The sequence below is a fragment of the Mus pahari genome, chromosome 5 (assembly GCF_900095145.1).
Source record: "Mus pahari chromosome 5, PAHARI_EIJ_v1.1, whole genome shotgun sequence".
NCBI lineage: Eukaryota > Metazoa > Chordata > Mammalia > Rodentia > Muridae > Mus > Mus pahari.
This window is the reverse complement of record NC_034594.1, coordinates 68,450,081-68,464,058: the sequence shown is the minus strand read 5'-3', so window position 1 is coordinate 68,464,058 and position 13,978 is coordinate 68,450,081. Positions and strand designations below refer to the sequence as shown.

General features: G+C 46.6%; 1 protein-coding gene across 22 annotated transcripts in view; it reads right to left on the bottom strand.

Moving 5' to 3' along the window:
* Positions 1-13,978, bottom strand: part of Lrrfip1 (LRR binding FLII interacting protein 1) — a 130,392-nt gene that overhangs the window by 15,292 nt on the left and 101,122 nt on the right. For 11 of the 22 annotated variants that reach the window (XM_029539324.1, XM_029539327.1, XM_029539311.1 and 8 more), the window contains 8 exons: positions 11,789-11,824; positions 11,092-11,217; positions 9,027-9,098; positions 6,809-6,979; positions 5,743-5,835; positions 4,500-4,592; positions 2,772-2,864; positions 1,282-1,423 (listed from right to left, as the gene is read on the bottom strand). In XM_029539324.1, coding sequence (XP_029395184.1) covers positions 1,282-1,423; positions 2,772-2,864; positions 4,500-4,592; positions 5,743-5,835; positions 6,809-6,979; positions 9,027-9,098; positions 11,092-11,217; positions 11,789-11,824 — 826 coding nt within the window. The remainder of the gene's footprint in view (positions 1-1,281; positions 1,424-2,771; positions 2,865-4,499; positions 4,593-5,742; positions 5,836-6,808; positions 6,980-9,026; positions 9,099-11,091; positions 11,218-11,788; positions 11,825-13,978) is intronic. The other 11 variants (XM_029539326.1, XM_029539330.1, XM_029539320.1 and 8 more) reach the window with 3 other exon arrangements.

Genomic DNA, 13,978 nt, shown 5'->3' with positions numbered 1-13,978 from the left:
GTCAACTGTTACATGACTACCAGGGATACGTCAACTGTTACATGACTACCAGGGATACGTCAACTGTTACATGACTACCAGGGATATGTCAACTGTTACATGACTACCAGGGATATGTCAACTGTTACATGACTACCAGGGATAAGTCAACTGTTACATGACTACCAGGGATATGTCAACTGTACATGGAGGTAAGAAGAGCAGGACCAGTCCTGGAGGGATGTCCTGGAGGAATGGTGGAAACTACGGACTCTTCCTGTTTTGACAACTCACACATTGGCAAGAGCGTGTTACTCTAACAATCACAAGGGCTTGTGGAAGCTCCTAGGAATCGGTCCTGAGGAGCGAGGCCTCCAGACTTTCATATGGTCACAAACACCAAGAAGACGAAAGAAAAGCCTCTGCCTTGCAATACAGAGACTCCGGCCTTGTGGGGGTAGGGGGACCTAGCAACTGAATTTATCCCAAAGCCATAATTTAGGACTAACATTAATTTGTAAATCATTTTATCTATGAAAATTATAGAAAATATTTCTATAATCCATTAGATTTCACAATTATATATACTCTTAACAGAAGCTAAAACTGTGGCATACAGAGGAAGCCCCTCTGAATAAGGTGTGTGAATTCCAACCCCTGTGAGCACACCCCATGTACAGCAAGGAGCGCCCCACTACTGTAGCTGCCTTCCATTTTGAGGGTGGGTACAGCAGCTTCAGGTGTCTTGTGTCCCATTTAGGCACCTCACACCCTCCAAATGTTTGTACGGTGGGTCCCCAAGTGTGCCAGGCTGGCGGGAAAATATGGCCTGCTCACCCATTTTACAGCCCCCACAACTCCATTACAAGGTTAAGAGGAAAGTCATAATTGGAACACACCTGGAGAAGACCCAACTCTACCACTGGACTTTGAGCCTACCTCTTTCTACTCAGCCATGGGAAGCAAAAAAAAAAAAAAAAAAAAAAAAAAAAAAAAAAAAAAAAAAAAAAAAAAAAAAAAAAAAAAAAAAAAAANAAAAGAAAAGAAAAGAAAAGAAAAGAAAAAAGAAAAAAGAAATGTGTCCTTGAGCCATGGGTGGAAAGCACTAGACAAAAATACATGCTACACAGCACCGTGGGTGATCATGTGGTTTGTCTGGAAGAATTACTATAAGTGACAGAATGAAGGGCATGCCGCGTGACTATTAATTGATCAGTGACAATCACTCCGATCTGATAGTGTACAAAGATGAATCAGTGCTGGCTGACCAAACAACGAAAAGAGCCAAGGAAAAGCTCTTACCTAGGGTCCCCTCCCCGGCTGACTTGAGGGCATTCAGCTCTTCTTTTGTTATCTTCGTAGGGGCTTGATACCCAACGTCATTTACTGTGTCTGAAGTCTCTCCGTTGGTGGCTATTTCTGAATTTAGGATTATTCCATGTTTCTGGGAGCAAAAACAGATTTAACATAACACTCAGTGAGACCAGGTTAAACTATGTTAATTATAATGGGATGCTGTTTCTCCTGATGTAGATTCTAACTCCACAGGGATGGAGGAGTACCTAGGTACCATGTTCACAGTCTTATCAAGGCAGGGAGATCTACAATGGCTTCCCCCTTCTAAACCGATTGTCTGGTGAGAAGATACTTTAAAAAGGCTTTCTTTTCACTAGGGCGATGACCCGTGGGCTGCCACGAAAGTGGAACATCAAGTAAATAAACCTTTCACTATAAACTTTGTCTTTAAAAAGGGAGACCAGACGAGGTCGGGTGTGTTCAGGGTGGTATGGGGTGGAGAGACGGCTCAGCAGTTAAGAATACTGACTGCTCTTCCAGGGGTCCTGAGTTCAATTCCCAACAACTACATGGTGGCTCACAACCATCTGTAATGGGATCCGATGCACTCTTCTGGTGTGTGTCTGAAGACAGCTACAGTGTACTCATATAAATAATAATAATAATAAATAAATAATAACAAAGGGAGACCAGGATGAAGAAGGAATATGTAAGTGTTGTGGAAAGACAAGAGTGCAGTTTGCATGAAGACAGCAATTGTAAAGGGATGCTTCCTATCTTCAAAAGACCATTTATGTCAAGGACTTGGCCAACCCCTTGAAAGCAGCTGCCTGCCTCCTTGCAGCAGAGTACCTCTTTGCTGTTTACTTGGTTCACAGCACTTTTTTCCTGGTTCCTAACTGCTGTACACAGCCTGGACTAGGAGCCTCTTTTAGGTCTTAGCTGTAAGCCTGTACCCTGCTGCTTTCCTGCTGACTTTGACTGCAGAGCTCGGGAAATGACACTGATGTGTGTCTGGGGACTGTTGGGACGTTGCCATAGTCACACCTCTCTCACCACTACTGCTTCAGCAGTCTGAGAACTCATCCGGGACTGCCTGCTTGATTCCCCTTGACACGGCCCTTAGAAGATGCATTCTATAATCTGGTGGAAAAGTGGGATCCCTCCACTTACCCCAGGTATTGTCCAGCTAAGGAAGTCCTTGACAAGAGGCTTAAAGAAGGACGTACATACATTCTAATGAGGGTAAAAAAATATTTAGATGAACACCAAACTCAGAGCTAGGAATCTGAGCTACTTTGCAGACCTGTTCAGCTTGGAAACACTTGATGGTCCCAGCAGAAGCACATATGGGCAATGGCATCACCTGCTTCCCAGGGATAGTTAAGCCAAAGCTCGACTTTATTAACATGACCGTGATGTAAACAGAGCCACAGACACACAGAACCTAAGTTGTCACCTTGGCGCTGTTCTCAAGCTGCACTTTGGTTTCGTACCTTCAACTCCTCCTTCAGCTTGACTGTTTCTTCTCTAAGATCATCTCGTTCGCTCCTTATGGAATCAAAGAACTCTTTCTGTCTTTCTAATGCCTGAGCGTGCAGCGGAGGAGAGAGAGAGGGGGGTCAGCAGGAGGAGAGAGGGAGAGATGAAGAGATTAGCACAGATAGCAAGCTAAGTAAGAAGCAGGGACTAGGAGGCACTGCCATCCAGGGCACCAGTGAGAAAAAAAATGCTGTTGGGTTTATCCCAGGCTAGACCAGCTACTGTTCACACATTAGCGTTTCTAGGCAAGGGACACTATAGAGGAAGGCTGCTCCATAACTTCCATTTCTGCCTTTTGTTTTCTCATTGTAGTACTGCAGACTGAACCTAGGGCCTCACACATAGGAGGCAAGTGCTCTACCACAGAGCCACATTCCCAGGATATCCCATTACTGTCTAGCTTGGCTTTCTTTTCTCTTTTCTTCTTTTGGAGAGGGGTGTTGTTTGTTTTTGTGATAGGGTCTCAGTGTGTGGCCCTGGCTGGCCTGGCACTCTCCTCCACAGTGCTGGGATTAAAGGTGTGTGCCATCACTGCCTGGCACGAGCTTTGTTTGCATCTTACAACATGGCGCTGGAGAGTTAACAGGAATCACACAGTCCTCTTAGTGAGAGAGATCAGTGCAGAACGAGAATGGGTGCTACAGAACTCTACTCAATAAATTTAGACATTTTTGCGTTTATGTTCCTGTTCACGTGTGTGCATGTCTCTGTGTGACTCTGTGTGTAGCTCCGAGGACAGTACCGGGAGTCATTCATCAAATGCCATCATCTATAATTTAGAGACAGAGTCTTTTACTGTCCTGGAGTTCCCTGCATAGGCTGGCTGCTTGTCAAGCCTTAGGAATGTCCTTATCTCTAGCTCTCCCTCCTCCCTAGTGCCAAGGTTACAAATATGTGTCACCATGTCTGGTCTGGTGACTAAATGCAGGTCCTTGTGCTTGCATGTTCCTGGGCAACCCTGTCCCTCGACCCTAAGCTATTTTTAGACACTGATTATGCATATTTGTTGTCTAAAAAATGTTCTAGAAAAGCATGTTTGTACATGTGTGCACGCATACACACACACACACACATACACACAGTCTCTTAGCCAAAGCTTATGAATTTGTCAAAGTGGAATGGTGGGGCTCCATATTGTGAACTTTCTATGATGTGACAGATCACCTCTGGACCTGTACTGGGACCCTGCCACAGGAGTTGCTGTTTTTTAGGTACCATGTGCTCCTCTGGGTCAGTTGTGACTTGGTGGGGGTCCACTCTTCCTATTTATTCATTCCTATATGTGGCCGGGCTGTCTCTTCCTCTCTCCTGAGGATGGAGAGAGATCCAATGGCAACCTGTGGGGTGTGGTATTATCTGCTACTCACAGCATCACATGACCCCAAGGGAAATTCTGGAGTTGGATCCTCCACACTGAGCTGCCCAGAGCTTCTCCTTGCATGGCCTGCATTGCATCTAGGCCGCTCTGGTACAGCAGGGAGGGAGACAACCCCAAATACCCAGCTATGGTGCCATCCAACTGGGTACACTGGGGTGGCCAACAGGCTACTTATGTTGCATCGCATGAGGGTCACACACACTCTCATGCAAACATTTTTTTTTCTTTTTCAAACCAAAGCTTCTGCAAGAGCCTCATTTGCTAAGCATCCCACCCTCTGGAAGCGAAGGCTTGAGACTCCTACCCCTATCTTTTTGTCTTTCCATTCTATCGTTTCCTGAAGATCAGAAATCTCCCTGATAAAACCCGCCTGTTTCTGCTGCAGCTGTCGGATTTCCTGAGGAAAGGAACAGACAGAAAGAAAGCAGACAAAGGGTTAAGCAGAGAAAGGAAGTCGGCGGGGGCTGGATGACCAGGGTGGGGAGGTTGACCAGTAGGTGGTCAACAAGCATCTCACCTCACCAACCCCAGGTTCATTAGCATGTGAAAATTTTTCCTTGTTCTACTCTTAGTTCCAGTAAGAAAACCAGCTTGGCAGGTATCTTACCTCAAGCCAATTTCAGTCCTGATTGTGTTATAAAAACAAAAACCAAACCCTGCACAGTCATGTTCTGCTTAGCAGTAGGACAGTAGTCTGAGAAACGGGTGACCAAATAGGCGAGCTCGTTGTTTTGCAAACATCATAGAGTAAGATGGCTGCAATGTCACTAATATACTCCATGGGACCACTGTAGTCCATGTGTCCCACTGCTGATCAGAATGTTACCTGGCACATACCTGTGCCTGTTTCCTACAGCCACAGTAACAAATGACCATAACTTTCATGAAATCACATAAATATACTTTCTGACCCTTCTGAGACTGGAAAGAGTCTACTGGGAGAGAGGATCAATAGCCTGTCTACTCCGGTTCCTAGAACCTGCCCACACTCTCTTGTGTCCCTTCTTTACAAACTCTAACCCTCAGCTCTGTCAACAGAGCTCCCACCTCAGCATCTGACTTGCCCCGCTCTGGTGGGTACCCTTGGGATTATGTCAGAGTCACACAGATAACCAAGGTCTTTCATCTCACCTTTGAAATTTTTTTTTCCATATTTACAACTTCTAGGGACTAGGATTTTATCACATCTCCCAAGACAAACACAAGAGCACCAGGGTGCTTTTTACCAGTGGGAGGGGCCGGCGCCTCCTCAAGAGAGGGAAAGTTAGCCTGAACCCTGGATTGTAAGCAAAGCTGCAGCTGACTCCCTGGCCTCCAAGGTGACTAGTGTTTGGGGATAAGTTCAGAAGTATTAAGGTTAAATGATGCATGAGGGTGGGTCCCAGGGTGGATAGCATAAGTGCTCAGATTCAACACCGAAGGTGCTGTGCGCAACCTCGACCTGGTCTCTGGTACCCAGAACAGTGAGGAAATACGCATTTGTTGTCAGGGCCACCAGGTCTGTGGTATTTTGTCATAGCAGCCTGGGCTAAAACAGCAAAGCTCACCTCGAGCATCTCTTCCCTTTGCCGCAGGGCCTCTTTCACTTCAGCAAACTGGAACTGCAGGACGCTGTGGGCATGCTTTTCCCTCTCGAACTCCTATGGGTGAGAAATGGCACTGAGGGTGCAGCTCAATGGCATTAGCTGATTAAGCTAATCTGGCTGCCTGGTAAACACCAGGGAGCGATCCCCCATCTCTGCCTCCACAGCACCAGGATGACAAGCAGGTGTTTCCAGAGACACTAACACCTGCATCTATGCAGCAGGAATGATCTCCCCCACCTTTGGGCTTGCTTTCTTTTGTTTGGTGACAGAGCCTTGTTACGGAGCCCAAGCTGCCTCAGCTTCCTACATGTTGGGATCACAGGCATTGCTACCACATGTAGGACAAATGCACAGTGTTCTAAGTCTCCATCTCTGAGCTTTCCGGACAAGTAGGGAATCACTGCTTTTAAAAAAAAAAAAAAAAACATAAACACAGGTTGGAGAGATGGCTCAGCTTTTAAACCCAAATCCTGTGCTCATGGTATTTGACCTGAGTTTGATTTCCAGGACCCACGCCAGGAAGCTCACAACCGCCTGTAACTCAGTGGTTCTTCACCTTCCTAATGCTGTGACCCTTAGTGCAGTTCCTCATGTTGTGATGACCCCCAATCATAAAATTATTTTTACAACCACTTCATAACTGTAATTTTGCTACAGTTAAGGATCATAATATAAATATCTGATACATAAGACCCCCAATCATAAAATTATTTTTACAACCACTTCATAACTGTAATTTTGCTACAGTTAAGGATCATAATATAAATATTTGATACATAAGACATCTGATACGTGACCCCTGTGAAAGGGTCGTGACCCACAGGTTGAGAACCACTTCTCTTGACTCCAGCTCCCGGGGATCCAACACCTTCCTCTGGCTTCCACAAGCCAGTGTACTCATGCACATACTACCTCCCCACCACTACCACCACACATAATTAACAAAAATAAAAATCCTTTAAAAGTGTAATGCACACAGTATTTACACAGTCCCTCTCCATTCCTGAGCACAGCGTGTGGCACTGACCTTGTTCTTCTCCTCGTATTGCCGCTGAGACTCCGCCAGCTGCTCTTCCAGCTCCAGCAGCATGTCCTTCAGTGTGTCCACCTGGTACATGAAGTTGGTCTTCTCATTGTCTAGCTGGGCGTTGGAGACCATAGCTTTCTTGTACTTCTCCTCAACTTCGGCCAGCGAGTCCTGCAGAAACCAGGATGGCATTTCAAAATTGCCAAAAGAGACCAAGTCTCTTTCCATTGAGAAGGCAATGTCCCATCGCTGGAACAAATACCTTTTAGCTGTCGGGGAAGAACAAGTATAGCCTATGGCTTGCCTGTTGACTATGTTAATTGAGCCTGGAAGGCCCACCTTAAATGCTTCCAGCCATTGTATAGGAAGGAGAAAGGGAACACAGAACACCAATATGGCTTGTTCTTTGCTTGCTGACTGCTCAGGCACTGTGACCAGCTGCCTCATGCTCCTGTCACCAGGGATTCCCTGCTACGATGGACTGGACCTTTGAACTGTGAGCCCAAACCCCTCCTCCATTAAGTCGCCTTTGTCGGCAATAGGAGTAACTAAGACAACAATGTCTTTTCTTGTTAAGACAAGGAAGCTTGTGGGACACAGGGGTGGCTCAGGAAGGCAGCAGAACCAGAGACTGATTCAGCAACCAGAATCTTCCCACCACAGGCCATGGCAGCTCAGTGGGTTTCTGAAGTCATTACTCAATGTGAAGGAGCCAGTTACTGATGGAAATAAAACCCTGCCACAAGCCACTGCTGGGCCGCCCTCTTCAGGCTTGGGAACCAGGAAAGGAGTTGTGATTTCTGACTCATGGGAAATAAAACAAGGTGCACAGGTCTTACTGGGTAGGTCCTGGAATGACCAAGGTCATTTGTTTGAAAGGACAGCTGTGGGAAAGAGGCTGTAAAGATAATATTGGCAGTGCCCAATCTTGGCTCTCACTCTTGCAGGCTCTAAAATTTAAATGTCAGGAGAGTGAAGCCAGGAGAGCAAGAGGGGGCAGTCACCAGCTTGAACTAAGCAGAGTCTAAGAAAGAGGTTGCCAGCTCAGGAGTCAGAGCTGTGAAGAGGCCTGGTGGACCCCAGCACGGGTCCCCCCATGGGTATACACCATGGCAACCCAAAGTGGTATCATTGGCTCCCAGTTGATTTGTGGTTCCATTTTTAGGTGAGTGAAAAGCCAGGGTCTTCATTTTTCATTTTTCTTTTTTTTAAATTATTTTATTAGATATTTTCTTCATTTACATTTCAAATGCTATCCCGAATGTCCCCTATACCCTCCCCCGCCCTGCTCCCCTGCCCGCCCACTCCCACTTCTTGGACCTGGCGTTCCCCTGTATGGGGCATATAAAGTTTGCAAGACCAAGGGGCCTCTCTTCCCAACGATGGCTGACTAGGCCATCTTCTGCTACACATGCAGCTAGAGACATGAGCTCTGGGGGTACTGATTAGTTCATATTGTAGAAACGATTATGAACACAATGAATTAGTATGTGACTTATGCCACCTGTCTGGTGTATGTTGCTATGGAGTTTAGATGACTTCTTGGGCCCTTTCTGAGGAGGTGAGAGAGAAGGAACCGATCTGTATTTACTGCTTCATCCCAGATTTGTCTTGAGCTTCTCCTGGGTATGGCTGCCGTGTGCCTTGGCACCAGTTTCCCTGTGGCACCTGTTCACCTCAGCATTGTTAAGGAACAGGGACAGGACATTTCCTGTTGGCATGGCGATGTCCTTCACAATCTGAGAGCAGTGCACACACATACACCCTCAGATGCTGTTCCCCTAAGTAAACGTCGACAGCATGCAGTAACCCGGATGTTTCAGAAGCACGTGCGTTAGGGCGGCTCTGGTGAGCTCAGCACAGCAAACTGGGAGGACACTTGTATGTGAGAACCGTAGAGAGCGAAGAGAAGCAAAACTCCCTACTGTCTGTCTGCTGTGCTTTCAAAGTGAGGCACTGGCTCTAAGCCTAGGGGGAGGGTGTTGAGTACCATCCCACATCAGGGGCTGGGTCTGTCACCTTCTCCACTGGGGATGCACTGTGTTTAGAAACTGGATTTGGAAGACAGGGACAGATGCATGCCTTGTTAGAATTCCCATGACCCTATACTTTCCACAGCCAGTGCCCTTCACAGTGAGCATGCTTATGGGACCTCTGTGAGGCTTTTTAAAGTTAAGGTGGGTTAGTGTCATGGGCTCACACTTCCACAAACTGGTACCTTCATCTCTTTCAGTCCCTGCATGTATTTGCCTTCTACATCCTGTATCTGGTCCTTTAACTCATTAAGTTCCTGAAGGAAATGCACAAAAGGCAAAAGACATCAAAGGAGAGAATTGGCAGAGTGCACACACATACACACACACATACATACATACATACATACATACACACGCACACGCACGCACACACACACACACACACACACACACCCCTATGGCTTTCTTATGTCCGGGTCCATCATATTGGCAGTAGGAGGCATGGTTCCTTCTGTGTTTTATTAGGTGTTAAAGAAAAGCAAAAATAAGTTTCAGTGTTATAAACATTACAATTTATGTAATTCACGTGTTTCTACACATTGTTATAAAATTTAGATGTATCTTGCACTGTTTATAAATTTTTTAAAAATGGGCAAAATGTTGGGGCTGGAGAAATGGCTCATGGGTGAAGAGGGCTTGTTGTTCTTGCAGAGGACCTGGGTTCATTAACAACATCCACATGGAGATTCAAAATTGTTTGTAAGTGCAGTTCTGGGAGATCTGATAGCCTCTTCTGGTCTCTGTGGGAACCTGGTGTGCATGTGGTACACAGGCGTACATGAAGGCAAACCCCCATACACATAAAATAAATATGTAAATCTTAAAAAAAAAAACAACAGGCAAGTGGGGGTGGAGCTTGGACAGGTGGCTCAGTGCTTCTTAGAGCCTGCTGCTCTCCCTACTTCCCAGCACTCAAGTCAGATGGCTCCATGACCACCTGTGACTCCAGTTTCCAGGGATGTTTTACCCCCTTCTGACCTCGGCAGGTACCTTGCACACATGTGGCACACACACACACACACACACACACACACACACTAATAATAATAAAGCTTAATAACTAACCGAAAGGACTATGACAGTGATTAGCTCCCTGTCTTCCTACACTAGAGAAACAGTGAGCTTCTGGGGGCAGAGGCCAGCACATCCCAGCTAGAGTCCTCGGTATCCACCCTGCTTCTCTCCATGTGCCTGGTACCCGGGGAGAGTATCTGCCTTTAGCTAATCTCCTGGCAAACACCTGCCAGGCAAACAAACGGTACTCATGCCCAAGAGCAGAGTCTAAATCCCATTGCAACCATCTCCCTCTGCCCCCGCCCCCTTCTAGCCCAAAGAGAAACAACAGTGCTGTTAGCTGAGGATATTTAGGTCTGGTACATGGCATTTTAGGAGAGCAGACAAAAAACAAAACAAAACAAGAAACCGTATCTCATACTCATAAAACACAGTAGCTGCAGTTTAGGTCTAACACCAGCAGCTGCTCCAGGCCCTCTTCTGTTCTCCTGGCAAGTGTCACTGCCAGTGGAGCTGGGTCCCTGTGAGTCACATCTGAGTATGAGGAAGTTCTCCCACAAAATTAGCCAAACAAATCCAGGTCTCTCACACCCTCTGTTTGACTTGACTCTGAAGGACACAACATTCTGGTCACCTGCCCTCAATCTTTCCCAGTTTGGGACACAGTTGCACCAGTTACCTAACAGGACACATAGTACTAATAATTAACAAACAGTGCTGGGCTGTGTGTCTTTCCAATATACAGAAGAGCTCATCAAACACATGGCACCGTTCTCAGTGTCAAAGGTTTAACACAGAATAATGCCTGTGTTATGTTAAGAGAAAAACATCATTAAAATCCAGTGATGGAGTCTACCAAAGAAGACTACAGACAGAAGGGAGGGCACACTCTCCAGGCAAGAGGGAAAGATGCTAGAGGATGGGCAATCTCTGTGGTTCTGGAACAAGGATGCGGGGATAGGGGACCAGAATGCTCCAGTGTCTAATGAAAAGCAAATATCCACATGTTAGCACATGGTGAAAGATGGCATGGCCTCTGGAGAGCACAGCATGATGGCCAGAGGATTCACAGGGATGCTGCCTGAGCTTGGTCCAGTGTTAGGAGAACACACCACGTTTAAGGCAGGCAGAGGAGATGGGACTGATCTCAAACCTCACAAATGAAGTCTCTGCAAATCCAAAACTAATTGTCCAAGGCGTTCTGTCAGGTCACACGTGAGCCCAGTGCTTTACCTTGATTTCCCTGATGGATGCTTCGGTGTCCATGGAGATGGAGGTATCTCCACTTCCTCTCCGGGAGGAAGTCCCGCCCAGAGATGCCAGTGTGGCTGCAGACAGGCTAGGCATGTTACGGGAGCCCTGGAATGGGTGAAGATCGGATGTGATCAGGTAAAACCAAAATTACCAACAAGTCGAACATCTCAGAACCTTTTCTGTCCATTTTAGCTTCCACAGGTGATCATATTTGTGTATGATCATGTGTGTGAGGGGTGAGCTAGACGGCCAGTTGCAGTACTGGGGTTACAGGTCCGTGTGAACATACCCAGATTTTTACATGTGTGCTGGGGATTTGAACTCAGGCTGTCACTTTTGTGCAGCAATCACTTTACCCTCTGAGCCATCTCTCCGGCCCCAGAGCACCTTTTAATTCAGCTTCTCCACTGGACTGTCTCCTGTGGGCTTCTGGCTAGTGATAAGAAGTGTTCATTCAGAGCTGTCTCACACATGTCTGGTTAGTCATGAGCTCTTCGCTGCCCCTCATATTTCAACTCATGATGGATTCCTTTGGGGATATGACATCATGTTGTGTGGCCCACTTAGTACCCTCAGTTACTTTATTAAACACCAAGTAACTGGGTTCCTGCCAGCCTCACCCAGGACCATCTAGTTTAATAACTAAGCTAAGGCTGAGGCTTACAGAAATCCTTACCTTCTCAGCGAAGTCTTTGTCTGGTCTTTCTTCTACCTGTGGGGGAAATGGACAGCTGTCAAATATTACAAAGCACTGAATTACAACTCCTATGAACATTTTAAAGATCCATATTAATCTGGAGTATGATGCTAAAAAACAACAACAACAACAACAACAACAACAACAATAACAATAACAACAACAACAAAATCCAAACCAAGTGCACAAATCAAGAAATGTTAGCTTGTGTTGTAATTTAAAAACTAAAAGGAGAAACTCTTATTAAACTCTGGCTTTCCCCATCTTTCCTGTCTCTCTGAGGCCCTTCCTTTCTCAGATAGAAGCCTCAGTGGGACTTAGAGCAGCCTCGGAGGAGTGCATTGGTGCTGAGCCCCAAGGGGTGTACACACCTGGGGTAGAGGGTGTCTTGGGGACGGAGGCTGAGTCTGGCTTAAGGACTATCCCTTCCTTTGCTCAATATCTACTATGAGACCAAGTTCCATTTCTGGTCCTCTGGGAAGTCAGTCACATGGGCACCATGCTGGAACACCATCAGAACATGCCAAGTTCAGAAGTTCTTAACTTTGACCCCAAGAGTTTTCACCAAAAGACGAGTGACATTGCATCTCAGACTCACAGATCTGAGTAGCCGGGGACTCTGTAGATGCCTGTGCAGGTTTATAATGTTCACCACCATGCTCTGAGGTCACAGATGGCAGACGTGAGTAGCAAGTGGAAATGGTCACTAAACACAAGACCAGTGGGCACCTCCGATGCCCATTTCTAGGTGTGTCCCGAGTCTAACTAACACATAGCAAGGACTCAGAGGCCCTGCTGCACAGACTAGTGGAGTCACAGCTAGCCATTGCTCATATGTGGGATTATCACCAGATGTGAAGTTCACACTGGCCTAACTGTACACTCTGGGGGTGCTAAGGCAGGCCCTGATTGAGACAGTCACATCTCACTGTCTGCAGTGTTAAAGAGCCCTGCTCCATTTTCCATGGGGGTGTACACATGTATGAATGTTCACGACTGTGAACATGTGTATGCATTTACAGACAGGAAGAGCCCTGCTCCCCTCTCCTTGGGTATGTATGCATGTGTGCATGTTTATGTTTGGAAGCACGTGTGTGCATGTGGAGGTCAGAATGTGACAAAAGTGTCTCCTTCGGTCGCTTCCCACCTTATTAAGGCAGGGGCTCTCACCAAAGCTGGGGCTTGCTGATTCAGTGGCCAAGCAGCAGGCCTAGGACTCCTCCTGTGCCCACCTCCCCAGCAGTGGGGACTTCAGGTGTTAGCTGCCATGCCTAGCTTCTCACGAGAGAGCTGAGGATCATCAGCTAAGGTCATTACTGCGTGCTCTTCACTGACTGAGCCATTGCCTCAGCGTCTCTGCCCCATGTTCTGAGTTGCCAGGGTGATTTAGGCAGGAAATGAAGCTCATTCTGTTCAGGAATACAAGAGGTGGCTGGCACCTATTCTCCGACTCCTCTGGGCCCGAAGCCTCATTCCTTAGGTGAGTTGCTCTGCAGGGTGAATATTAATGAGCCCAATGTAAAACTGGGCACTTCACCTAGAACGGGAACATACAGGTCCTGCTTTGCAGTGTTGATGTTGGAAGTCAATGCCTGCAGCGTGCCAGGCAACCACTGTAGCCCTAGCCTCACCAGCCTTGAAAGTCCAGATTAGCAGACTCAGGCTAACACCTAGAAGTCAATGCCTGCAGCGTGCCAGGCAACTGCTGTAGCCCTAGCCTCACCAGCCTTGAAGTCCAGATTAGCAGACTCAGGCTAACACCCAGAAGCCTCCTGGCTTCTCACTCCTTGGCTTAAATACTATGTTCTCTCCTGCTCGTCAGTAATAAATGCTGCATAGAAAATATGGAGCCCAGATAATCATATGGTCACATCTAAAGATCTATGCTCACAAATGAAGGGGCTTTTGCTAGTAATGGGGTATATACATTGCTTTTATAATTCACAATACATCTAGGAAAAAGATCCAAACCATAGCTTGGCCAGGTGTGGTGATGAGCACCTTTAATCCCAGTACACAGGAGGTAGAGGCAGGTGAAATTCTATGAGTTTGAAGCCAGCCTGTTTTATAGAGTGAATTGCAGTCCATCCTGAGTTACATGGCCTCAAAAAAGCCAATAAAGAGAAAAACATAGTTTGTACTTCCTATAGTTAAAAAAATAGTCTTTTC